This window comes from Triticum dicoccoides, chromosome 4B (assembly GCF_002162155.2).
Source record: "Triticum dicoccoides isolate Atlit2015 ecotype Zavitan chromosome 4B, WEW_v2.0, whole genome shotgun sequence".
Taxonomy (NCBI): domain Eukaryota; kingdom Viridiplantae; phylum Streptophyta; class Magnoliopsida; order Poales; family Poaceae; genus Triticum; species Triticum dicoccoides.
Window position 1 is genome coordinate 126,690,941 of NC_041387.1, and position 26,921 is coordinate 126,717,861.

At 42.6% G+C, this 26,921-nt stretch overlaps 1 protein-coding gene and 1 long non-coding RNA gene across 2 annotated transcripts; both read right to left on the bottom strand.

Annotated features, from left to right (window-relative positions):
• Nucleotides 1-61: 61 nt before the first annotated feature.
• Nucleotides 62-2,862, bottom strand: LOC119295418. Its single transcript, XR_005143970.1, has 3 exons — nt 1,817-2,862; nt 481-1,359; nt 62-333 (listed from the first exon to the last, which is right to left on the bottom strand). It is a non-coding gene; the product is annotated as an uncharacterized LOC119295418 (long non-coding RNA).
• A 253-nt stretch (nt 2,863-3,115) lies between these two features.
• LOC119292582 (F-box/LRR-repeat protein 4-like) lies at nt 3,116-26,563 on the bottom strand. Its single transcript, XM_037571374.1, has 2 exons — nt 26,515-26,563; nt 3,116-5,000 (listed from the first exon to the last, which is right to left on the bottom strand). The coding sequence occupies exons 1-2, from the start codon at nt 26,561-26,563 to the stop codon at nt 3,358-3,360; spliced, it is 1,692 nt and encodes a 563-aa protein (XP_037427271.1). The 3' UTR covers nt 3,116-3,357.
• Between the last annotated feature and the right edge of the window lie 358 nt (nt 26,564-26,921).

A 26,921-nucleotide genomic window follows, 5' to 3' on the forward strand; every position in this document is an offset into this window, starting at 1 on the left:
GGCACTTATACAAAGGCTGTTGGAGAAGATTTTTGCGCCAAGATTGCTAAAATAGCAAGTGAGTGCAAATATACAAAGGCTGTTGGAGATGCTCTAACTACTCTCATATGGCAAGAAACCCCATAACCGCACATGCGACCCTATCTGACTCTCCGAATGCACAACATCCTCACAAACCCCAGCATTGCTATTACGTAAGAGACACCTGACAAAAACACCTCGACACAAGACATCAGGCACCTCCCAACCCACAACGACAACCCAATCCAAAATGACGGGTCAAGAGATCGAAGGCCATCCATCAAGCAGCCAGAGACGCCTTGCTTATGGCTCCTAGTAGCATGGTAAACTCAGAAATTTTAGTCTCCAAACATCCAATTACACTGTTCAGCATGGTTATGCTATCAGTACCAAATACTAATAACGATGCATTCTTTCATTGCTTGCACTGGAACGAAGCTGAAGTCACTTGTGGATCACCTGATGATCGTCAGGAGCACCCTCATCTTCAATGAACTGGAAATTTGAAGGTGTCAAGCACATAGTACCCAAGATACTTAGGTAGTAGGTACATGCCCTCCACGAGCCCCTTGAGCTGGAGGATCATTCCACGGTTTATGAACTGCCTTCCTCCGCCTTCTCGATGATGTTGTGGATTCTTAGCAAGATACTTTTCGGCCGCTAGATGTCATCTGTTTCCGTCGTCGCACTCGCACGTTGTTCCCCATATTTCTGGCTCAAGGAGATGAAACGGCTGACAAGATCATCTCCACTGTGAGCCTTCAGCGGGAAGCATGAAAATCCACTCAAACAGTTTGGAAAGTGATATAGGAGTAGGTGGCTGAAAGTTAAGTAAACAAAGGATGAAAGGAAGCAACTAGCGATGATGGAAGTTGTGAAACTGATTGGAACCAACTAGCGGCGACTACACACTTTGGGCACATCGAAACGGTCATAGTCAGAAGCGTGAAGTAGTTCCCTTTCACTAGTTTCCCACAAGCTCGTTTCAGAGAAGACTAGTAAACAAGTTTTTAATTAAAAAGGTTTGGTGAAATTTTTTAGGACATAAATATATAGAAAAAAGGAAAACATTTAATCTGATTCTGCAGCAGAACAGGAACCATAAACATCCATAACACAGTTAATGCTACCTAAAACTAAAATCCGGTCTCTCAAGGTGTAAAACAACATTTTAGGCCACTCAGCTACTACCTCCGTCCCAAAATATAGACGTTTTTGTAGGCTAGTTTAGCCTACAAAATTGTCTTATATTTTTTTATGGAGGTAGTACATAAGTAAAAGTCATCTGACAGAGAACATACTTAGCAGTCGTCCAGCTCAATTAGGCCTGAATTACGCCTGCGGAGCAAACAAAAAAAATCAAATCATTATGAGCCTCAGGCACAAGAAACACATAACTCAATCTGCACAATCCAGATAATCATGTGCTTCCTCCTGGGACGATTAAGCTCAAAACAACCCAAGACATGAGGTTTTGTAAAGATGCTTTTCTAATAAATTATACTCCTACCTATGATAAAGAAAAGGTGATGAAATTGACAGTACACCATCTTTTCACTAATGTAGGACGTTTTGTCAGTTTTAAATTGAACTGCCAAAACGTCCTACATTAGTGAACAGAGGTAGTACTTCTGTGTGGCACATGAGCACATCTACACTCAGCAAGCCCAGCTTGGACCATTTGGTGTTCTATCTCTTGGAGGATAATAGGATGGCGACAATCAAACTCACCAAAAACAATATAAATTAATCAAGTCAATGGAGTTGTTGCCAAAAATATTGGTAAAAATCAAACCTTTATACTATCTCAACTTGGTCTTCAGTAACACTAACACTTCGAATGTTGAATTGTGAAAATAAATCACTTTGACCACTGCCATCTTCTTGATTTATATAAAGAGCACTAGATCTAATAAATCAGCATAAAAGCCTGCATAGAATAAGATAGCAACTGAAATGGCTTAATCTGTGAAATTAATTCAAAATAATTTTCTCAACAGAAGGGAACACTTTGAACTGTTCTATCATCGTGTATCCATAACAGTAACCTGATTCCGAGGACATTCAAGCAAGACATCCCACAGTTCAAATTGAGTACCTAAATAAGCTTTAGCAAAATGATGCATGACTTCCAAAAGTATTTCAACATCAAAGGATAAGCCAAATAATCGAATATATGCCAGATGTGTACGTAAATAACTGAACTCAACATTGACCTCTGTAGCTAGAGAACATGCTATCAATAACACAGCAGTGAGATTGCAGTTTAGTTCAATTAGTTGTAAGTCTGTAACCATTTCATCCCATTAATGCAGAAGGCCAATGTAAAGCTAGCTGAGCATTGCTGAACTGATGCTTCTTGGGTGGTTCTTTTACCGAGGAGGTTATATCATGTACTCCCTCCGTTCCAAAATATAAGTCTTTGTAGGGATTCCACTACTTGGACTACATAAGGAGCAAAATGAATGAATCTACACTTAAAATGCATCTATATACATCCGTATATGGTTCATAGTGGAATCTCTACAAAGACTTATATTTAGGAACGGAGGGAGTAGAATAGAAGAGGTTAAGACCACAGCAAGAAATCTGACTTGCCTCATTTAGCTGAGACATGCTGATCTCACGATGAGTGAAACATACTATGATTATAAAACAAAACAAAATGCAGAACTACCGACTTCAATGAATCTACATCCGATGTTCTTCCCATCCATACCTGAACTTATGCTTATCCTGAGTACATCTTTGAATCAATATTCTGAAGCTATATGAGTACGAAGTAGTTTGAGAACATCAATATCTGAAACAATGTATGAATGTACTCCCTCCGTAAAGAAATATAAGAGCATCTAGATCACTAAAGAGTGATGTAAACGCTCTTATATTTCTTTACGGAGGGAGTAGTTTGAAAACATGTTCAGCATCTGATCTGTTTTTACGACTCCACCAAACTCACAAACCGGAATTATAACCCTAAAAAGTACTTGCAGAACAGGAGTGGCATCAAATTATTTGGTTGTAGCTTTATCTAAATAAATCATACAGCTCTTGCATAATTATACATTACTCACTAAAAATAAAGGGAAACTCATGTAATAATTCCAATTTTATTTCTTTGATTGACACATGTACAATAGCACAATTCTTGCTGCTCAATTTACATGCCAGGCAGCAAGAGGAGCTTTTTCATGACAAGTTCACAGTTAAGAAGATTTACACACATTCCCACCAGGGTATTATACAGAAGGAAAGCATTTTCCTTATTGAACATGCAGTATAAGATTCTTAAATCCCAGCTTCGATGAGTTTCATCTGAAGAAGATTTACCATACGTCAGAATGATCCTTCACAAGGCAATGGGCCAACCTTCATGCGTTTCGTCCGTGCAATCGCCTTCAGTTCCTCCGACACCAAGCTCTCCTCGATGACCAAATGGTTCAAACGGGCGGCTCGCTGTGCAAAGAGTTCGACACTGGCCCCTTTAATGGCAGGGCAGCGGGAGATGTCCACAACCTCCACTGTCTGCCCACAGTGCCTAAGCAATGAGAGTAGCGATTCACCGGTAATGCCGCGGCAACCCCTAAACCGGATGTCAATTAGATTCCGGCAAGATGATAGCATGGCTCCAATCTCCTTGTCCTTCAGGGTCTCGTTGTAAGACAGATCAAGCCGGCGGAGGTGGCGCATGCTCTGGCTGAGGAACGTGAGCAGCCCAGGCTCCCGTTCAACTACGTCGCAGCTCACCAGGGCGACTTCTTTGATGCCCGCCCCAATGGCCGTGCGCGCGAGAGAACGGAGCCCGTCCCCCGTGACGAGGACACAGCTTTGAAGGCGAAGCACGGCAAGACTGCCCCGGGTGTCGTGGCCTTGCTCTGCGCCAATTGCAAGGAGGTGGTCATTGTGCAGGTCGAGAGGCAGGCGGAGGTCCAAGGTGTGCAGTGCCGCGCCGCGCCGACGGATGAACTGGAGAAGGGCCTCCCTGCTGCCGCCGTCATACACCAGGAGAGACTTGAGAGCACAGCACCGGTCAGCGGCGATGAGGAGGACGCGGTCGGCGACGGTTCGGCAAGCGCGGAGCTCAAGCTCGAGCAGGCCGGCGAGGCATCCTGAGAAGGCATTCGACGCGGGGCCATCTCCGATGCCGTCGCAAGCGCGCAGCTGCAGCCACCGTAGGCTCCCACAGCGCTGCCATAGCCACCCGAGTCCGTGGTCGCCGGAGCGGATGCCGCACAGCGACAGCCTCTCCAGAGGCAACGCCCCTACGGCGTCGCCCTCGCAGCTGGAGTCTTCATCGGAGCTGGAACCGGCCGAGTCAACGGCAGCAACGGCGGAGTTGACAAAGGCGAAGGATTTGAGGCAGGGCAAGCAGGCGAGCCAACGGAACGACAGGGGGCTGACGGCGGCGAGGTGGAGCGAGGTGAGGCCGGAGAGGGTGACGGAGACGTCGCGCAGCGCAGCGGGCGAGACGGGCGAACCGACCGAGAACCGCAGCGCCGTGAGCCTGGTGGCCGACGGCGAGGCGGACACCGCGAGCAGGAGCGCGTCGGCGTCGTGAGCGGCGGCCGAGGACGCGGAGACGACGGCCAGCGCGGATAGATACGGGTAGCGCGAGAGCAGGTCAGCCAGAGGACCCGCAGCCGCGGAGGCCGATGCTCCGGTGAAGGCCGGCGGCAGGCGGAGGGTGAGGCGGGACGTGGAGGCTCGGAGGAGCGCGACCCAGCGGCGGGAGACGAGGGAGACGGCCGGCCCGGCGGCGGGCGGGAGCAGGCGGAACACCTCCTGCAGCAGGTCGTCGCAGAGCGCGGCGTCCACGTCGCCGCATGCCCCGCCACCGCAGCCGGCGCGGCGGCCTCCGCCGCCGCGTCGGGGGCTTATTGGCGCCGTAGCCAGGGGGAGAACGCGGCCACGCCTCAGCTCATCGGCACGGCGTGCCCAGGTAAAATTTTCCCTCCAGGGGAATTGGGCTGCTCGGCGGCCTCAGGTGGGGATGGGGCTGGGGAAGGTGGGGAGGGGGGTCGCTCTTGTGTGGCCGCCCGCGAGATTAGGTGGGGAAGGAGGGAGATGCCGACAAGCGAGGTGGGGGTATCGTATCGTATCAACATCGGCGGCGTGAGCGTGCGTTGGCTATCCTTCCAAAATGGTTGTGGAGGCGGCTCCGATGGATAAATCACAGGATTCGAGGCTCCATGGAATGCTTTCGTCTCGGCGTTTTCTTTCTTTTTCATGAAACACTTTTTTAATTAGTGTTGCGTAAAGTAAGATTTTTGGGATGGCTTACAGTGATAATTTGTTTTGATCCTGCTGAAAAACAGAAACGTTTGCGCGTAGGAAAATAATTTTCATAATTTACAGAAGCGTGTTTTTGATCTGATTCTTTTTGCACAAGATTGGTACACAAATTACCTAGGCTATCCTAATTTTTAGAATATTTGGAGTTACAGAAGTATTCGAAGTTTCAGATTGCTACAGACTGTTCCGTTTTTGACAGATTCTGTTTTCTATGTGTTGTTTGCTTATTTTGATGAATTTATGAGTAGTATCGGGGGTATGAACCATAGAAAAGTTGGAATGAGTAGATATTATATCAATATAAATAAAGAATGAGTTCACAACAGTATCAAAAGTGGTGATTATTTTCTTATACTAACGGAGCTTATGCGATTTTCTGTTGAGTTTTGTATTGTGAAGTTTTCAAGTTTTAGGTAAGGATTTGATGGACAATTGAATAAGAAAATGGCAAGAGCCTAAGCTTGGGGATGCTCAAGGCATCCCAAGGTAATATTCAAGGACAACCAAGAGCCTAAGCTTGGGGATGCCCCGGAAGGCAGTCCCTCTTTCGTCTTCGTCTATCGGTAACTCTACTTGAAGTTATATTTTTATTCATCACATGATATGTGTTTTGCTTGGAGCGTCTTGTATGATTTGAGTTTTTGCTTTTTAGTTTGTCACAATCATCCTTGCTGTACACATCTTTTGAGAGGGACATGCATGAATCATGATTTATTAGAATATTCTATGTGCTTTACTTATATCTTTTGAGCTAGACAATTTTGCTCTAGTGCTTCACTTATATCTTTTTAGAGCACGACAGTGGTTTTATTTTATATAAATTGTTGAACTCTTATGCTTCACATATATTATTTTGAAAGTCTTTTTAAATAGCATGGTAATTTGCTCTGGTTATAAATTTAGTCCTAATATGATAGTCATCCAAGAGGGGTATATTAAAAACTTTCATATAGAGTGCATTGAATACTATGAGAAATTTGATTTCTTATGATTGTTTTGAGATATAAAGATCATGATATTAGATTCATGCTAGTGAGTAATTATGAATTAGAGAAATACTTGTGTTGAGGTTTGTGATTCCCGTAGCATGCACGTATGGTGAACCGCTATGTAACGAAGTTGGAGCATGAGATATTTATTGATTGTCTTTCTTATGAGTGGCGGTCGAGGACGAGCGATGGTCTTTTCCTACCAATCTATCCTCCTAGGAGCATGTGTGTAGTACTTTGTTTCGATAACTAATAGATTTTTGCAATAAATATGTGAGTTTTTTATGACTAATGTAGAGTCCATGGATTATACTGTTGGGTTTCGTAGTAATTTCAAAAAATTTCCTACGCACACACAGGATCATGTGATGCATAGCAACGAGGGGAGAGTATTGTCTACGTACCCAACGCAGACCGACTGCGGAAGCGATGACACGACGTAGAGGAAGTAGTCGTACGTCTTCACGATCCAACCGATCAAGCACCGAAACTACGGCACCTCCGAGTTCGAGCACACGTTAAGCTCGATGACGATCCCCGGACTCCGATCCAGCAAAGTGTCGGGGAAGAGTTTCGTCAGCACGACGGCGTGGTGACGATCTTGATGAACTATAGCAGCAGGGCTTCGCCTAAACTCCGCTACAGTATTATCGAGGAATATGGTGGCAGGGGGCACCGCACACGGCTAAGGAATAGATCACGTGGATCAACTTGTGTCAACTTGTGTGTCTTTGGGGTGCCTTTACCTCAGTATATAAAGGAGCCAAGGGGGAAGGGGGCGCCGGCCAAGAGAGAGAGGCGCAGGAGGAATCCTACTCCTACCGGGAGTAGGACTCCCCCCCTCCCCCCAATCCTATTCCAACTAGGATTCCCAAGGGGGAAAGAGGGAGAGGGGTGGCCGGCCACCTCTCCTAGTCCTAATAGGACTAGGGGAAGGGGGGAGGCGCGCAGCCCCCTTGGGCTGCCCCTTTCTCCTTTCCACTAAGGCCCATGATGGCCCATATGGCTCCCGGGGGGTTCCGGTAACCTCCCGGTAACCCGGTAAAATCCCGATTTTACCCGGAACACTTCCGATGTCCAAACATAGGCTTCCAATATATCAATCTTTATGTCTCGACCATTTCGAGACTCCTCGTCATGTCCGTGATCACATCCGGGACTCCGAACAACCTTCGGTACATCAAAATGCATAAACTCATAATATAACTGTCATCGTAACCTTAAGCGTGCGGACCCTACGGGTTCGAGAACAATGTAGACATGACCGAGACATGTCTCTGGTCAATAACCAATAGCGGGACCTGGATGCCCATATTGGCTCCTACATATTCTACGAAGATCTTTATCGGTCAGACCGCATAACAACATACGTTGTTCCCTTTGTCATCGGTATGTTACTTGCCCGAGATTCGATCGTCGGTATCCAATACCTAGTTCAATCTCATTACCGGCAAGTATCTTTACTCGTTCCGTAATACATCATCTCACAACTAACATATTAGTTGTAATGCTTGCAAGGCTTATGTGATGTGTATTACCGAGAGGGCCCAGAGATACCTCTCCGACAATCGGAGTGACAAATCCTAATCTCGAAATACGCCAACCCAACATCGACCATTGGAGACACCTGTAGTACTCCTTTATAATCACCCAGTTACGTTGTGACGTTTGGTAGTACCCAAAGTGTTCCTCCGGTAAACGGGAGTTGCATAATCTCATAGTCATAGGAACATGTATAAGTCATGAAGAAAGCAATAGCAACATACTAAACGATCGGGTGCTAAGCTAATGGAATGGGTCATGTCAATCAGATCATTCCGCTAATGATGTGACCTCGTTAATCAAATAACAACTCATTGTTCATGGTTAGGAAACATAACCATCTTTGATTAACGAGCTAGTCAAGTAGAGGCATACTAGTGACACTTTGTTTGTCTATGTATTCACACATGTATTATGTTTCCGGTAAATACAATTCTAGCATGAATAATAAACATTTATCATGATTATAAGGAAATAAATAATAACTTTATTATTGCCTCTAGGGCATATTTCCTTCAGTCTCCCACTTGCACTAGAGTCAATAATCTAGTTCACATCGCCATGTGATTTAACACTAATAATCATATCTGTATATGATTAACACCCATAGTTCACATCGTCATGTGACCAACACCCAAAGGGTTTACTAGAGTCAATAATCTAGTTCACATCACTATGTGATTAATGCCCAAAGAGTACTAAGGTGTGATCATGTTTTGCTCGTGAGAGAAGTTTAGTCAACGGGTCTGTCATATTCAGAGCCGTATGTATTTTGCAAATATTCTATGTTAACAATGCTCTGCACGGAGCTACTCTAGCTAATTGCTCCCACTTTTAATATGTATCCAGATTAAGACTTAGAGTCATCTGGATCAGTGCCAAAACTTGTATCGGCGTAACCTTTTACGACAAACCTTTTGTCACCTCCATAATTGAGAAACATATCCTTATTCCACTAAGGATAACTTTTGACCAATGTCCAGTGATCTACTCCTAGATCACTATTGTACTCCCTTGCCAAATTCAGAGCAAGGTATACAATAGGTCTGGTACATAGCATAGCATACTTTATAGAACCTATGACTGAGGCATAGGGAATGACTTTCATTCTCTTTTCTATTTTCTGCCGTGGTCAGGATTTGAGTATTACTCAATTTAACACCTTTGCAACACAGGCAAGAACTCTTTCTTTGACTGTTCCATTTTGAACTATTTCAAAATCTTGCCAAGGTATGTACTCATTGAAAATCTTATCAAGCGTCTTGATCTATCTCAATAGATCTTGATGCTCAATATGTAAGTAGCTTTTACTGAGGTCTTTTCCTTTTAAAGAACTCCTTTAAAACACTCCTTTATGCTTTGCAGAAGAATTCTACATCATTTCTGATCAACAATATGTCACTCACATATACTAATCAGAAAGGATGTAGTGCTCCCACTCACTTCATTGTAAATACAGGCTTCATCGTAAGTCCATATAAAACTATATGCTTTGATCAACTTATCAAAGCGTATATTCCAACTCCGAGATGCTTGCACCAGTCTATAGATGGATCGCTGGAGCTTGCACATTTTGTTAGCACCTTTAGGATTGACAAAACCTTCTGGTTGCATCATATACAACTCTTTTTTAATAAATCCATTAAGGAATGCAGTTTTGACATCTATTTGCCAGATTTCATAAAATGTGGCAATTGCTAACATGATTCGGACAGACTTAAGCATCGATACGAGTGAGAAACTCTCATCGTAGTCAATACCTTGAATTTGTCGAAAACCTTTTTGCGACAATTCTAGCTTTGTAGATAGTAACACTACTATCAGCGTCCGTCTTCCTCTTGAAGATCCATTTATTCTCAATTGCTTGCCGATCATCGGGCAAGTCAACCAAAGTCCATACTTTGTTCTCATACATGGATCATATCTCAGATTTCATGGCCTCAAGCCATTTATCGGAATCTGGGCTCATCATCGCTTCCTCATAGTTCGTAGGTTCATCATGATCTAGTAGCATGACTTCCAGAAAAGGATTATCGTACCACTTTGGTGCGGATCTTACTCTGGTTGATCTACGAGGTTCAGTAGTATCTTGTTCTGAAGTTTCATGATTATCATCATTAGCTTCCTCACTAACTGGTGTAGGTGTCACAGAAACAGTTTTCTGTGATGTACTATTTCCAATAAGGAAGCAGGTACAGTTACCTCGTCAAGTTCTACTTTCCTCCCACTCACTTCTTTCGAGAGAAACTCCTTCTCCAGAAAGTTTCCGAATTTAGCAACAAAAGTCTTGCCTTCGGATCTGTGATAGAAGGTGTATCCAATAGTTTCCTTTGGATATCCTATGAAGACGCACTTCTCCGATTTGAGTTTGAGCTTATCAGAATGAAACTTTTTCATATAAGCATCGCAACCCCAAATTTAAGAAACGACAGTTTAGGTTTCTTGCCAAACCATAGTTCACACGGTGTCGTCTCAACGATTTAGATGGTGCCCTATTTAACGTGAATGCAGCTGTCTCTAATGCATAACCCCAAAACGACAGTGGTAGATCGGTAAGAGACATCATAGATCGCACCATATCTAATAAAGTACGGTTATGACGTTCGGACACACCATTACATTGTGGTGTTCTAGGTGGCATGAGTAGTGAAACTATTTCACATTGTTTTTAACTGAAGGCCAAACTCGTAACTCAAATACTCTTCTCTACGATCAGATCGTAGAAACTTTATTTTCTTGTTACGATGATTTTTCACTTCACTCTGAAATTCTTTGAACTTTTCAAATGTTTCAGACTTATGTTTCATCAAGTAGATATACTTATATCTGCTCAAATCATCTGTGAAGATCAGAAAATAATGATACCTGTCGCGAGCCTCAATATTCATCGGACCACATACATCAGTATGTATGATTTCCAACAAATCTATTGCTCGCTTCATTGTTCCTAAGAACAGAGTCTTAGTCATCTTGCCCAAGAGGCATGGTTCGCAAGCATCAACTGATTCATAATCAAGTGATTCCAAAAGCCCATCAGTATGGAGTTTCTTCATGCGCTTTACACCAATATGACCTAAACGGCAGTGCTACAAACAAGTTGCACTTATCATTATTAACTTTGCATCTTTTGGTCTCAATATTATGATTATGTGTATCACTACGATCGAGATCCAACGAACTATTTTCATTGGGTGTGTAACCATATAAGGTTTCATTCATGTAAACAGAACAACAATTTATTCTCTTACTTAAATGAATAACCGTATTACAATAAACATGATCAAATCATATTCATGCTCAACGCAAACACCAAATAACACTTATTCAGGTTCAACACTAATCCCGAAAGTATAGGGAGTGTGCGACGATGATCATATCAATCTTGGAACCACTTCCAACACACATCGTCACTTCACCCTTAACTAGTCTCTGTTTATTCTGCAACTCCCGTTTCGAGTTACTAATCTTAGCAACTGAACTAGTATCAAATACTGAGGGGTTGCTATAAACACTAGTAAAGTACACATCAATAACAGGTATATCAAATATACTTATGTTCACTTTGCCATCCTTCTTCTCCGCCAATCACTTGGGGTAGATCCACTTCCAGTGACCAGTCCCTTTGCAGTAGAAGCACTTAGTCTCAGGCTTAGGACCAGACTTGGGCTTCTTCACTTGAGCAGCAACTTGCTTGCTGTTCTTCTTGAAGTTCCCCTTCTTCCCTCTGCCCCTTTCTTGAAACTAGTGATCTTGTCAACCATCAACACTTGATGTTTTTCTTGATTTCTACCTTCGTTGATTTCAGCATCACGAAGAGCTTGGGAGTTGTTTTCGTTATCCCTTTGCATATTATAGTTCATCACGAAGTTCTACTAACTTGGTGATGGTGACTAGAGAATACTGTCAATCACTATCTTATCTGGAAGATTAACTCCCACTTGATTTAAGCGATTGTAGTACCCAGACAATCTGAGCACATGCTCACTAGTTGAGCGATTCTCCTCCATCTTTTAGCTATAGAACTTGTTGGAGACTTCATATCTCTCAACTCGGGTATTTGCTTGAAATATTAACTTCAATTACTGGAACATCTCATATGGTCCATGATGTTCAAAACATCTTTGAAGTCCCGATTCTAAGCCATAAAGCATGGTGCACAAAACTATCAAGTAGTCATCATATTGAGCTAGCCAAACGTTCATAACGTCTGCATCTGCTCCTGCAATAGGTCTGTCACCTAGCGGTGCATTAAGGACATAATTCTTCTGTGCAGCAATGAGGATAAACCTCAGATCACGGATCAAATCCGCATCATTGCTACTAACATTTTCAACACAATTTTCTCTAGGAACATATCAAAATAAACATATGAAAGCAACAACGCAAGCTATTGATCTTACAACATAATTTGCAAAATACTACCAGGACTAAGTTCATGATAAATTTAAGTTCAATTTAATCATATTACTTAAGAACTCCCACTTAGACAGACATCTCTCTAGTCATCTAAGTGATCACGTGATCCAAATCAACTAAACCATAACCGATCATCACGTGAGATGGAGTAGTTTTCAATGGTGAACATCGTTATGTTGATCATATCTACTATATGATTCACGCTCGACCTTTCGGTCTCCGTGTTCCGAGGCCATATCTGCATATGCTAGGCTCGTCAAGTTTAACCTGAGTATTCTGCGTGTGCAAAACTGGCTTGCACCCGTTGTAGATGGACGTAGAGCTTATCACACCCGATCATCACGTGGTGTCTGGGCACGACGAACTTTGGCAACGGTGCATACTCAGGGAGAACACTTCTTGATAATTTAGTGAGAGATCATCTTATAATGCTACCGTCAATCAAAGCAAGATAAGATGCATAAAAAGATAAACATCACATGCAATCAATATAAGTGATATGATATGGCCATCATCATCTTGTGCTTGTGATCTCCATCTCCAGAAGCATCGTCATGATCACCATCGTCACCGGCGCGACACCTTGATCTCCATCGTAGCATCGTTGTCGTCTTGCCAATCTTATGCTTTCACGACTATTACTACCGTTTAGTAATAAAGTAAAACATTACATCGCGATTGCATGGCATACAATAAAGCGACAACCATATGGCTCCTGCCAGTTGCCGATAACTCGGTTACAAAACATGATCATCTCATACAATAAAATTCAGCATCATGCCTTGACCATATCACATCACAACATGCCCTGCAAAAACAAGTTAGACGTCCTCTACTTTGTTGTTGCATGTTTTACGTGGCTGCTACGGGCTTAAGTAAGAACCAATCTCACCTACGCATCAAAACCACAATGATAGTTTGTCAAATAGACTCCGTTTTAACCTTCGCAAGGACCGGGCGTAGCCATACTCGGTTCAACTAAAGTTGGAGAGACAGTCGCCCGCAAGCCATCTCTGTGCAAAGCACGTCGAGGGAACCGGTCTCGCGTAAGCGTACGCGTAAGGTTGGTCCGGGTCGTCTCGTCCAACAATACCGCCGAACCAAAGTATGACATGCTGGTAGGCAGTATGACTTGTATCGTCCACAACTCACTTGTGTTCTACTCGTGCATATAACATCAACATAAATAACCTAGGCTCGGATGCCACTGTTGGGTTTCGTAGTAATTTCAAAAAATTTCCTACGCACACACAGGATCATGTGATGCATAGCAACGAGGGGAGAGTATTGTCTATGTACCCAACGCAGACCGACTGCGGAAGCGATGACACGACGTAGAGGAAGTAGTCGTACGTCTTCACGATCCAACCGATCAAGCACCGAAACTACGGCACCTCCGAGTTCGAGCACACGTTAAGCTCGATGACGATCCCCGGACTCCGATCCAGCAAAGTGTCGGGGAAGAGTTTCGTCAGCACGACGGCGTGGTGACGATCTTGATGAACTACAGCAGCAGGGCTTCGCCTAAACTCCGCTACAGTATTATCGAGGAATATGGTGGCAGGGGGCACCGCACACGGCTAAGGAATAGATCACGTGGATCAACTTGTGTCAACTTGTGTGTCTTTGGGGTGCCTTTACCTCAGTATATAAAGGAGCCAAGGGGGAAGGGGGCGCCGGCCAAGAGAGAGAGGCGCAGGAGGAGTCCTACTCCTACCGGGAGTAGGACTCCCCCCCCCCAATCCTATTCCAACTAGGATTCCCAAGGGGGAAAGAGGGAGAGGGGTGGCCGGCCACCTCTCCTAGTCCTAATAGGACTAGGGGAAGGGGGGAGGCGCGCAGCCCCCTTGGGCTGCCCCTTTCTCCTTTCCACTAAGGCCCATGATGGCCCATATGGCTCCCGGGGGGTTCCGGTAACCTCCCGGTAACCCGGTAAAATCCCGATTTTACCCGGAACACTTCCGATGTCCAAACATAGGCTTCCAATATATCAATCTTTATGTCTCGACCATTTCGAGACTCCTTGTCATGTACGTGATCACATCCGGGACTCCGAACAACCTTCGGTACATCAAAATGCATAAACTCATAATATAACTGTCATCGTAACCTTAAGCGTGCGGACCCTACGGGTTCGAGAACAATGTAGACATGACCGAGACATGTCTCTGGTCAATAACCAATAGCGGGACCTGGATGCCCATATTGGCTCCTACATATTCTACGAAGATCTTTATCGGTCAGACCGCATAACAACATACGTTGTTCCCTTTGTCATCGGTATGTTACTTGCCCGAGATTCGATCGTCGGTATCCAATACCTAGTTCAATCTCGTTACCGGCAAGTCTCTTTACTCGTTCCGCAATACATCATCTCACAACTAACATATTAGTTGTAATGCTTGCAAGGCTTATGTGATGTGTATTACCGAGAGGGCCCAGAGATACCTCTCCTACAATCGGAGTGACAAATCCTAATCTCGAAATACGCCAACCCAACATCGACCATTGGAGACACCTGTAGTACTCCTTTATAATCACCCAGTTACGTTGTGACGTTTGGTAGTACCCAAAGTGTTCCTCCGGTAAACGGGAGTTGCATAATCTCATAGTCATAGGAACATGTATAAGTCATGAAGAAAGCAATAGCAACATACTAAACGATCGGGTGCTAAGCTAATGGAATGGGTCATGTCAATCAGATCATTCCGCTAATGATGTGACCTCGTTAATCAAATAACAACTCATTGTTCATGGTTAGGAAACATAACCATCTTTGATTAACGAGCTAGTCAAGTAGAGGCATACTAGTGACACTTTGTTTGTCTATGTATTCACACATGTATTATGTTTCCGGTAAATACAATTCTAGCATGAATAATAAACATTTATCATGATTATAAGGAAATAAATAATAACTTTATTATTGCCTCTAGGGCATATTTCCTTCATATACACACTCTCACCCTTCCACCATTGCTAGCCTCTCTAGTGCCGCACACGCCGGTACCATACACCCATCATATACCTTCCTCAAAATAGCCCCATACCTACCTATTATGGCATTTTCATAGTTATTCCGAGATATATTGACATGCAACTTTCCACCGTTCCATTTTATTATGACTCGCTTCATCATTGTCATATTGTTTTGCATGATCATGTAGTTGACATCGTATTTGTGGCAAAGCCACCTTTCATAATTCTTTCATACATGTCACTCTTGAGTCATTGCATATCCCGATACACCACCAGAGGCATTCATATAGAGTCATATTTTGTTCTAAGTATTGAGTTGTAATTCTTGAGTTGTAAGTAAATAGAAGTGTGATGATCATCATTACTAGAGCATTGTCCCATGTGAGGAAATAAAAAAAGAGTGGCCAAAGAAGCCAAACAAAAAAATGAGAGAAAAAGAGAGAAGAGGCAATGTTACTATCCTTTTTCCACACTTGTGCTTCAAAGTAGCACCATGATCTTCATCATAGAGAGTCTCCTATTTTGTCACTTTCATATGCTAGTGAGAATTTTTCACTATAGAACTTGGCTTGTATATTCCAACGATGGGCTTCCTCAAATCGCCCTAGGTCTTCATGAGCAAACAAGTTGGATGCACACCCACTTAGTTTTTCTTTTTTGAACTTTCATAAACTTATAGCTCTAGTGTATCCATTGCATTGCAATCCCTACTCACTCACATTGATATCTATTGATTGACATCTCCATAGCCCGTTGATACGCCTAGTTGATGTGAGGCTATCTTCCTCTTTTTGTCTTCTCCACAACCATCATATTCTATTCCACCTATAGTGATATGTCCATGGCTCACGCTCATGTATTGCGTGAAAATTGAAAAAGTTTGAGAACGCTAAAAGTATGAAACAATTGATTGGCTTGTCATCAGGGTTGTGCATGATTTGAATTTTGTGTGTGATGAAGATGAAGTAAGCCAGACTATATGATTTTGTAGGGATAACTTTCTTTGGCCATGTTATTTTGAGAAGACATAATTGCCTAGTTAGTATGCTTGAAGTATTATTGTTTTTATGTCAATATTAAACTTTCGTTTTAAATCTTATGGATCTAAACATGCATGCCACAACAAAGAAAAATTATATGGATAAATATGTTAGGTATCATTCCACATCAAAAATTCTGTTTTTATCATTTACCTACTCGAAGACGAGTAGGAATTATGCTTGGGGATGCTTGATACGTCTCCAATGCATCTATAATTTTTTATTGTTCCATGTTATTATATTATCTGTTTTGGATATTTATATACATTAATATGCTATTTTATATTATTTTCGGGACTAACCTATTAACCTAGAGCCCAGTGTCAGTTTCTGTTTTTTCCTTGTTTTTGAGCTTTGCAGAGACGGAATACCAAACGGAATAAAACCTTCACGATGATTTTTCTTGGACCAGAAGACACCCAGGAGACTTGGAGATCAAGTCGGAAGAGCCACGAGGCAGCCACAAGGGGGGAGGGTGCGCCCCCTGCCTTGTGGGTCTCACGTGACTCCACTAACCTACTTCTTCGTCCTATATATTCACATGTATCCCCAAACCACCAGAAGCATCCACGAAAACACTTTTCCACCGCCGCAACCTTCTGTACTCATTTCCCTTCCAATGAAGCGTGAGTAGTTTACCTCAGACCTACGGGTCCATAGCTAGTAGCTAGATGGCTTCTTCTCTCTCTTTGATTCTCAATACCATGTTCTCCTTGATGTTCTTGGAGATCCATCTGATGTAACCTTCTTTTGCGGCGTGTTTGTCGAGATCCGATGAATTGTGGATTTATGATCAACTTATCTATGAATATTATTTGAATCTTCACTGAATTTTTATATGCATGATTTGATATCTTTGTAATTCTCTTCGAACTATCGGTTTAGTTTGGCCAACTAGATTGGTTTTTCTTGCAATGGGAGAAGTGCTTAGCTTTGGGTTCAATCTTGTAGTGTCCTTTCCCAGTGATAGTAGGGGCAGCAAGGCACATATTGTATTGTTGCCATCGAGGATAAAAAGATGGGTTTTACATCATATTGCTTGAGTTTATTCCTCTACATCATGTCATCTTACTTAATGTGTTACTCTGTTCTTCATGAACTTAATACTCTAGATGCAGGCAGGAGTCGGTCGATGTTTTGAGTAATAGTAGTAGATGCAGGCAGGAGTCGGTCTACTTGACACGGACGTGATGCCTATATTCATAATCATTGCCTTAGATATCGTCATAACTTTGCGCTTTTCTATCAATTGCTCGACAGTAATTTGTTCACCCACCGTATTATTTGCTATCTTGAGAGAAGCCACTAGTGAAACCTATGGCCCCTGGGTCTATTTTCCATCATATAAGTTTCCGATCTACTATTTTCCATCATATAAGTTTCCGATTGATACGTCTCCAACGTATCTATAATTTTTGATTGCTCCATGCTACTTTATCTACTGTTTTGGACTATATTGGGCTTTATTTTCCACTTTTATATTATTTTTGGGACTAACGTATTAACCAGAGGCCCAGCCCAGAATTGCTGTTTTTTGCCTATTTCAGTGTTTCGAAGAAACGGAATATCAAACGGAGTCCAAATGGAATGAAACCTTCGGGAATGTGATTTTCTCACCGAACGTGATCCAGGAGACTTGGACCCTACTCCAAGATGTAACAGAGGCGGTCACGAGGGTGGGGGGAGCCCCCCTCGCCAGGGCGCGCCCCCTGCCTTGTGGCCCCCTGTTGCTCCATCGACATACTCCTTCCTCCTATATATACCTACGTATCCCCAAACGATCAGAAGAGGAGCCAAAAACCTAATTCCACCGCCGCAACCTTCTGTATCCACGAGATCCCATCTTGGGGCCTGTTCTGGAGCTCCGCCGGAGGGGGCATCCACCACGGAGGGCTTCTACATCAACACCATAGCCCCTCCGATGAAGTGTGAGTAGTTTACTTCAGACCTTCGGGTCCATAGCTAGTAGCTAGATGGCTTCTTCTCTCTTTTTGGATCTCAATACAATGTTCTCCTCTCTCGTGGAGATCTATTCAATGTAATCTTCTTTTTGCGGTGTGTTTGTTGAGACCGATGAATTGTGGGTTTATGATCCAGTTTATCTATGAACAATATTTGAATCTTCTCTGAATTCTTTTATGTATGATTGAGTTATCTTTGCAAGTCTCTTAGAATTATCCTTTTTGGTTTGGCCAACTAGATTGGTAGTTCTTGCAATGGGAGAAGTGCTTAGCTTTGGCTTCAATCTTGCGGTGTCCTTTCCTAGTGACAGAAGGGGCAACAAGGCACATATTGTATTGTTGCCATCGAGGATAACAAGATGGGGTTTTTATCATATTGCATGAATTTATCCATCTACATCATGTCATCTTGCTTAAGGCGTTACTCTGTTTTTAACTTAATACTCTAGATGCATGCTGGATAGCGGTCGATGAGTGATGTAATAGTAGTAGATGCAGAATCGTTTCGATCTACTTGTCTCGGACGTGATGCCTATATACATGATCATACCTAGATATACTCATAACTATGCTCAATTCTGTCAATTGCTCAACAGTAATTTGTTCACCCACCGTAGAATATCTATGCTCTTGAGAGAAGCCACTAGTGAAACCTATGGCCCCCTGGTCTATTCTCATCATATCAATCTCCATTACTTTATTACATGCTTTGTTTTTACTTTTCCTTTTACTTTTCACTTTGCATCTCTATACCAAAAATACCAAAAATATTATTTATCATCTCTATCAGATCTCACTCCCGTAAGTGACTGTGAAGGGGTTGACAACCCCTAATCGCGTTGGTTACAAGGAGCTATCGTTTTGTGTAGGTACGAGGGACTTGTGCGTGGTCTCCTACTGGATTGATACCTTGGTTTCCGAAAACTGAGGGAAATACTTACGCTACTTTGCTGCATCATCCTCTCCTCTTCGGGGGAAATCCAACGCAGTGCTCAAGAGGTAGCAAGAAGAATTTCTGGTGCCGTTGCCGGGGAGGCTCACGCAAGCAAGTCAACCATACCAAGTACCCATCACAATCCCTATCTCTCGCATTACATTATTTGCCATTTGCCTCTCGTTTTCCTCTCCCCCACTTCACCCTTGCCATTTTATTCGCCCTCTCTTTCCCAATCTCCTCCTCTTTTTTCCGTCTGCCTTCCCGTTGCCATGGCTGAATCAAAAAGAACTACGGGTTTTCTCCCGAGCTCTAGTGCCTTGGACAACCCCTCTATCCTCTCTAAGCTCATAAATAATGATGCTATAGAAAGATCCACCAGGGTCTCCAATGAGAGCTTGAATAATTTTGATGAGGATGACTCTGGAATTTTTCGCTATTTACTTGATGAGTCTTTAAAATATGCTTGGGATAGGTTACTTAGGATTCGGGCTAGTTATGTACCACAATATGAAATTGAAATTTACCTAAAAAGTTTTTATGTTGGCTTGCCCGCGTCCTTCAAACAAGTTTTAGATTCCATCTTTGAAGAAGGTTTTCTTGAAGGGGATGCTATAGATACCTATGAAAGAATGAAAACTATATTTGGGCATCCCATGAATGATAAGGTTGAATCAACTACTCTCTTGTGCTTTTATCAAAATGAAATTATTAAAGAGATGAAGTCTAGTTTAGAGGCAAATTTCTGTAACGTGCTTAATCTTACTTCTTCAATTAATGGCCATGTGCTTAACTTAAATAGAATAATGAATGCCATAGAAAGGATATCCTCCTCTCCAAGTGTCAAAGATGGCAATACCTAGATCTATCCTTGCTTTTATGCCTAGCTAGGGGCGTTAAACGATAGGCGCTTGTTGGGAGGCAACCCAATTTTATTTTTATTTTTTTTTGTTTTTGATTATGTTTAGGAATAAATAATCCATCTAGTTTCTGTTTGGATGTGGTTTTATCTTTTAATTAGTGTTTGTGCCAAGTAGAACCTATAGGATAACCTACGATGATAGTTGATTTGATTCTGCTGAAAAACAGAAACTTTGCGCGCACGAATATAATTTTGTTAAATCACAGGAACGTGTTTTTGTGTTGATTCTTTTTGCTGCTGTTCAATAAACAAATTGTCCAGGACTTCCTATTTTGGTAGAATTTTTAGAGTTTCATAAGTTTGCGTTAGTTACAGATTGCTACAGAATGTTCTGTTTTTGACAGATTCTGTTTTGCGTGTGTTGTTTGCTTATTTTGATGAATCCATGGCTAATAAAATAGTTTATAATCCATAGAGAAGTTGGAATACAGTAGGTTTAACAACAATATAAATAAATAATGAGTTCATTACAGTACTTTGAAGTAGTCTTTTGTTTTCTTTCTCTAATGGAGCTCACGAGATTTCTATTGAGTTTTGTGTTGTGAAGTTTTCAAGTTTTGGGTGAATTCTTTTGATGGATTATGGAACAAGGAGTGGCAAGAGCCTAAGCTTGGGGATGCCCATGGCACCCCCAAGATAATCCAAGGACACCAAAAATTCAAAAGCTTGGGATGCCTGGCATCCCCTCTTTCGTCCACTTCCATCGGTAATTTACTTGGAGCTATATTTTTATTCATCACATGATATGTGTTTTGCTTGGAGCGTCTTGTATTATTTGCGTCTTTGCTTGTTAGTTTACCACAATCATCCTTGCTGTACACACCTTTTGAGAGAGCCATACATGAATTGGAATTTGTTAGAATACTCTAGTGCTTCACTTATATCTTTTGAGCTTGATAGTTTTGCTCATAGTACTTCACTTATATCTTTTGAGCGTGATAATTTTTGCTCTAGGCTTCACTTATATCTTTTAGAGCACGGTGGTGGATTTGTTTTAAAAAAACTATTGATCTCTCATGCTTCACTTAGATTATTTTGAGAGTCATTAATAGCATGGTAATTTGCTTAATGTTAATATACTTGGTGTTCAAGATATGTGAAACTTTCTTTTGAGTGAATTGAATACTAAGATAAGTTTGATGCTTGATAATTGTTTTGAGATATGGAGGTGATAATATCAAAGTTGTGCTAGTTGGGTAATTGTGAATTTGAGAAATGCTTGTGTTGAAGTTTGCAAGTCCCGTAGCATGCACGTATTGTTAAAGTTGTGTAACAAATTTGAAACATGAAGTGTACCTGGCTTGTGCATCCTTATGAGTGGTGGTCGAGGATGAGCGATGGTCTTTTCCTACCAATCTATCCCGCTAGGAGCATGCGCGTAGTACTTGATTTTTGATGGCTTCTAAATTTTTGCAATAAGTATATGAGTTATTTTGACTAATGTTGAGTCCATGGATTATACGCACTCTCACCTTTCCGCCTTTCCTAGCCTCTTCGGTACCGTGCATTGCCCTTTCTCACCTTGAGAGTTGGTGCTAACTTCGTTGGTGCATCCAAACCCCGTGATACGATACGCTCTATCACACATAAACCTCATTATATCTTCCTCAAAACAGCCACCATACCTACCTATCATGGCATTTCCATAGCCATTCTGAGATATATTGCCATGCAACTTCCATCATCTTCATCATGACATACATTACTTTTGTCATATTGCGATTGCATGATCATGTAGTTGACATCGTATTTATGGCAAAGCCACCATGCATTATTTTTCATACATGTCACTCTTGATTCATTGCACCATCCCGGTACACCACCGGAGGCATTCATATTGAGTCATATCTTGTTCTAAGTTTCGAGTTGTAATCCTTATGTTGTAATCGATAGAAGTGTGATGATCATCATTGTTAGAGCATTGCCCAAAGAAAAGAAAAGAAAGGCCAAAAGAAAAAAAAAAGAGAAAGGCCCAAAAGAAAAAAAAAGAAAGAGAAAAAAAGGAAAAAAAAGGGGCAATGCTACTATCTTTTTTTCCACACTTGTGCTTCAAAGTAGCACCTTGTTCTTCATGTAGTGAGTCTCATATATTGTGCTTCAAAGTAGCACCTTGTTCTTCATGTAGTGAGTCTCATAAGTTGTCTTTTCATACTAGTGGGAATTTTTCATTATAGAACTTGGCTTGTATATTCCTATGATGGGCTTCCTCAAATGCCCTAGGTCTTCATGAGCAAGCGAGTTGGATGCACACCCACTAGTTTTCTTTTGTTGAGCATTCATAGCTCTAGTGCATCCGTTGCATGGCAATCCCTACTCCTTATGTTGACATCAATTAATGGGCATCTCCATAGCCCATTGATTATCCTCGTCAATGTGAGACTTTCTCCTTTTTTGTCTTCTCCACACAATCCCCATCATCATATTCTATTCCACCCATAGTGCTATATCCATGGCTCGCGCTCATGTATTGCGTGAAGGTTGAAAAAGTTTGAGATTATTTAAGTATAAAACAATTGTTTGGCTTGTCATCGCGGGTATAGAAGTTGGGAACATCTTTGTGTGACGAAAATGAAGCATAGCCTAACTATATGATTTTGTAGGGATGAACTTTCTTTTGCCATGTTATTTTGAGAAGACATGATTGCTTTGATTAGTATGTTTGAAGTATTATTATTTTTATGTCAATATGAACTTTTGTCTTGAATCTTTCGGATCTGAATATTCATATCACAATTAAGAAGATTTACATTGAAATTATGCCAAAGAATCACTCCGCATCAAAAATTCTTTTTTATCATTTACCTACTCGAGGACGAGCAGGAATTAAGCTTGGGGATGCCTGATACGTCTCCAATGTATCTATAATTTTTGATTGCTCCATGCTACTTTATCTACTGTTTTGGACTATACTGGGCTTTATTTTTCCACTTTTATATTATTTTTGGGACTAACCTATTAACCGGAGGCCCAGCCCAGAATTGCTGTTTTTTGCCTATTTCAGTGTTTCGAAGAAACGGAATATCAAACGGAGTCCAGACGGAATGAAACCTTCGGGAACGTGATTTTCTCACCGAACGTGATCCAGGAGACTTGGACCCTACTTCAAGATGTAACAGAGGCGGTCACGAGTGTGGGGGGGCGCCCCCCTAGGGTGCGCCCCTGCCTCGTGGCCCCCCTGTTGCTCCACCGACGTACTCCTTCCTCCTATATATACCTACGTATCCCCAAACGATCCAAAGAGGAGCCAAAAACTTAATTCCACCGCCGCAACCTTCTGTATCCACGAGATCCCATCTTGGGGCCTGTTCCGGAGCTCCGCCGGAGGGGGCATCCACCATGGAGGGCTTCTACATCAACACCATAGCCCCTCCGATGAAGTGTGAGTAGTTTACTTCAGACCTTCGGGTCCATAGCTAGTAGCTAGATGGCTTCTTCTCTCTATTTGGATCTCAATACAATGTTCTCCCCCTCTCTCGTGGAGATCTATTCGATGTAATCTTCTTTTTGCGGTGTGTTTGTTGAGATCGATGAATTGTGGGTTTATGATCCAGTTTATCTATGAACAATATTTGAATCTTCTCTAAAGTCTTTTATGTATGATTGAGTTATCTTTGCAAGTCTCTTCGAATTATCCTTTTTGGTTTGGCCAACTGGATTGGTAGTTCCTGCAATGGGAGAAGTGCTTAGCTTTGGGTTCAATCTTGCGGTGTCCTTTCCCAGTGACAGAAGGGGCAGCAAGGCACATATTGTATTGTTGCCATCGAGGATAACAAGATGGGGTTTTTATAATATTGCATGAGTTTATCCCTCTACATCATGTCATCTTGCTTAAGGCGTTACTCTATTTTTAACTTAATACTCTAGATGCATGCTGGATAGCGGTCGATGAGTGGAGTAATAGTAGTAGATGCAGAATCATTTTGATCTACTTGTCTCGGACGTGATGCCTATATACATGATCATACCTAGATATACTCATAACTATGCTCAATTCTGTCAATTGCTCAACAGTAATTTGTTCACCCACCGTAGAATATCTATGCTCTTGAGAGAAGCCACTAGTGAAACCTATGGCCCCCGGGTCTATTCTCATCATATCAATCTCCATTACTTTATTAGTTGCTTTGTTTGTACTTTTCCTTTTACTTTTCACTTTGCTTCTCTATACCAAAAATACCAAAAATATTATTTATCATCTCTATCAGATCTCACTCTCGTAAGTGACCGTGAAGGGATTGACAACCCCTAATCGCGTTGGTTGCGAGGAGCTATCGTTTTGTGTAGGTACGAGGGACTTGTGCGTGGTCTCCTACTGGATTGATACCTTGGTTCTCAAAAACTGAGGGAAATACTTACGCTACTTTGCTGCATCATCCTCTCCTCTTTGGGGAAATCCAACGCAGTGCTCAAGAGGTAGCACCGATCTACTATTTTGCAATCTTTTACTTTCCAATCTATAAACCCAAAAACCCAAAAATATTTTACCTTTTATTTATCTATCTCTATTAGATCTCACTTCTGCAAGTGACCATGAAGGGATTGACAACCCCTTTATCGCGTTGGGTGCAAGTTGTTTGATTGTTTGTGTAGGTATTGGTGATTTGTGTGTTGTCGCCTACTGGATTGATACCATGGTTCTCTAACTAAGGGAAATACTTATATCTACTTTGCTGCATCACCCTTTCCTCTTCAAGGGAAAAACCAACGCAAACTCAAGAAGTAGCACATGTGTCGCCATGAGGGATCCATGGGTCATCCCATATTCTCACCTTCGAGTCATCCCCAATACTCCATATTAAGCCAGCCTTCAAGACTTCCAACCCCTTCAAAATGCTTCTCCATACATATCTCATACCACTCTTTGGTTCAGCTTGAAGCACATCACCATCGGGGAAGTATTTTGCCCAAAGTACTTGCGCACACAGGGACTCAGGGTTTTGGATTGGCCGCCATCCTTGATTTGCCAACATTACCATATTTAAAGAGTGTAAACCATGGAATCCCAGCCCTCCTTCCTTAATCAAAAGCTTCTTTTTTGCATCCTACCCAATGCAATTTGTTTCCATTGCTCTGTTGGTTCCACCAATAATGACAAATGAGCTGACTGGTCTCATCACACAGGGTTTTGGTAAGGTTAAAGCAGGCCATGGCATACATTGGGATTGCCTCAGCAACAACATTGACATAGTTTTCCTTGCCGGTGATGCATGCTGGCTCCTGTAGGATCAGATTTTTGAAACTCTGGCTTGCATTAGCATTAAACAAAACTAAAGACTTCTCTCAATTTATCACTTGAGCCGAGCTCTCCTCATAAGTCTGAAGGATGGCATTGATGGATTGTACACTTTGCACACTAGCTTCAACAACGAGCAACGAGTCGTCCGCAAACAAGAGGTGATTTACACGTGGGGTAGTAGGAGCTATCTTCATCTCTCTGATTTGATTTTCTTCATCCGCCTTATTGAGCATAATTGAAAAACCTAGTGCACATAAGATGAAAAGGTAAGGGGAAATGGGGTCGCCTTGCCTCAGCCCTCTCACAGTGATAACCACATCAGATATCTCACCATTTACATTGAATTGGTACACTACTGCAGGATGCTGCTAACGTGACACTACGATCAGAGACCCTTCAAGAAACTGTGTGCGATGCAATAATCGCAAACGGTGGTGTCAGAGAACCATAAAAAAATGCTTAAAACGTTTGTGATGACGGATGCATCAAACACAGTTCAGATTTTAGTTGTGTGTGCGATGCAGGGCATACGGTTCAGTTCAATTAACTGTTTGCGATGAGGAGGGACAAAAGAAACGGGAAGCCAGATGAAGTCATGTGTGATACACAGCATACAGTTCACTTGGATGAACTGTTTGTGATGAGGAGGAACAACATAAACGGATAGCTAGATAAAGGTGTGTGCGATTGAGGGCATACGCTTCAGAAGGATTAACTGTTTGCGATTAGGCAACAGAACAGAAACGGTCAGCCAGATCAAAGGTGTGTGCGATTGATGGCATACACTTCACACGGATGAACTGCTTGCGATTATCCACAACAAACAGAAACAGCTAGACAGATCAATGTGTGTTCGCTAGACGGGCACACATTCTAATTAAAAGAAGCGTGCGCGATGGTAATAACGAGCGCGCACGGTTCTTGGAACAAGACGTGTGCTGACATTGCCGATTGCGGTGCACCAAACGCCACGTACGTAGCCGAGAAAACGTGCCCACATTACTCCGTCCGGGAATAGTGCCGCACTTAGAAATTATAGAACCGTCAATAAATTTTGAGCCTACGTCTTGTCACCTTCCAAATTGCAAGCATGTTCACACCGATCAAAACCTAAACGGTTTCCCACTTAGGAGCATATTAGTACTCGGTTATAAATACTGTACTATGCCAAGATGACTGCACATTCCTTCCTCACCTCCTCATCCACAGAACCAAACAAGTCATTCAGCATCAGTCTCTTGCGTCTGCCATGGCCAGATTGAGTTCTCGGTCGAGAGATTGCCACCACGGAGAGGCGAGCATGGAAGCGGAAGCACGAGAGATGTCCCGCTTAGCCGCGAAAGCAACCGACATGTCCCGCCGCACCGCCGAAGCAGCACGGAGGTCTCACCGCGCGGCCGAAGCAGCACGGAGGTCCCGCTGCACCGACGATGCAGTAGACTGGTCCGGTCACACCGCGGAAGCAGCAGAGATGTCCTGCCGCACCATGAATGCAGCGTCGATGTCCTCCCGCACTGCGGCGTCCTGGGAAAATCTCTCACGGGCAGGCGAGGACTTTTACAAGTGCATGCATGCGATCGTCCATAGCT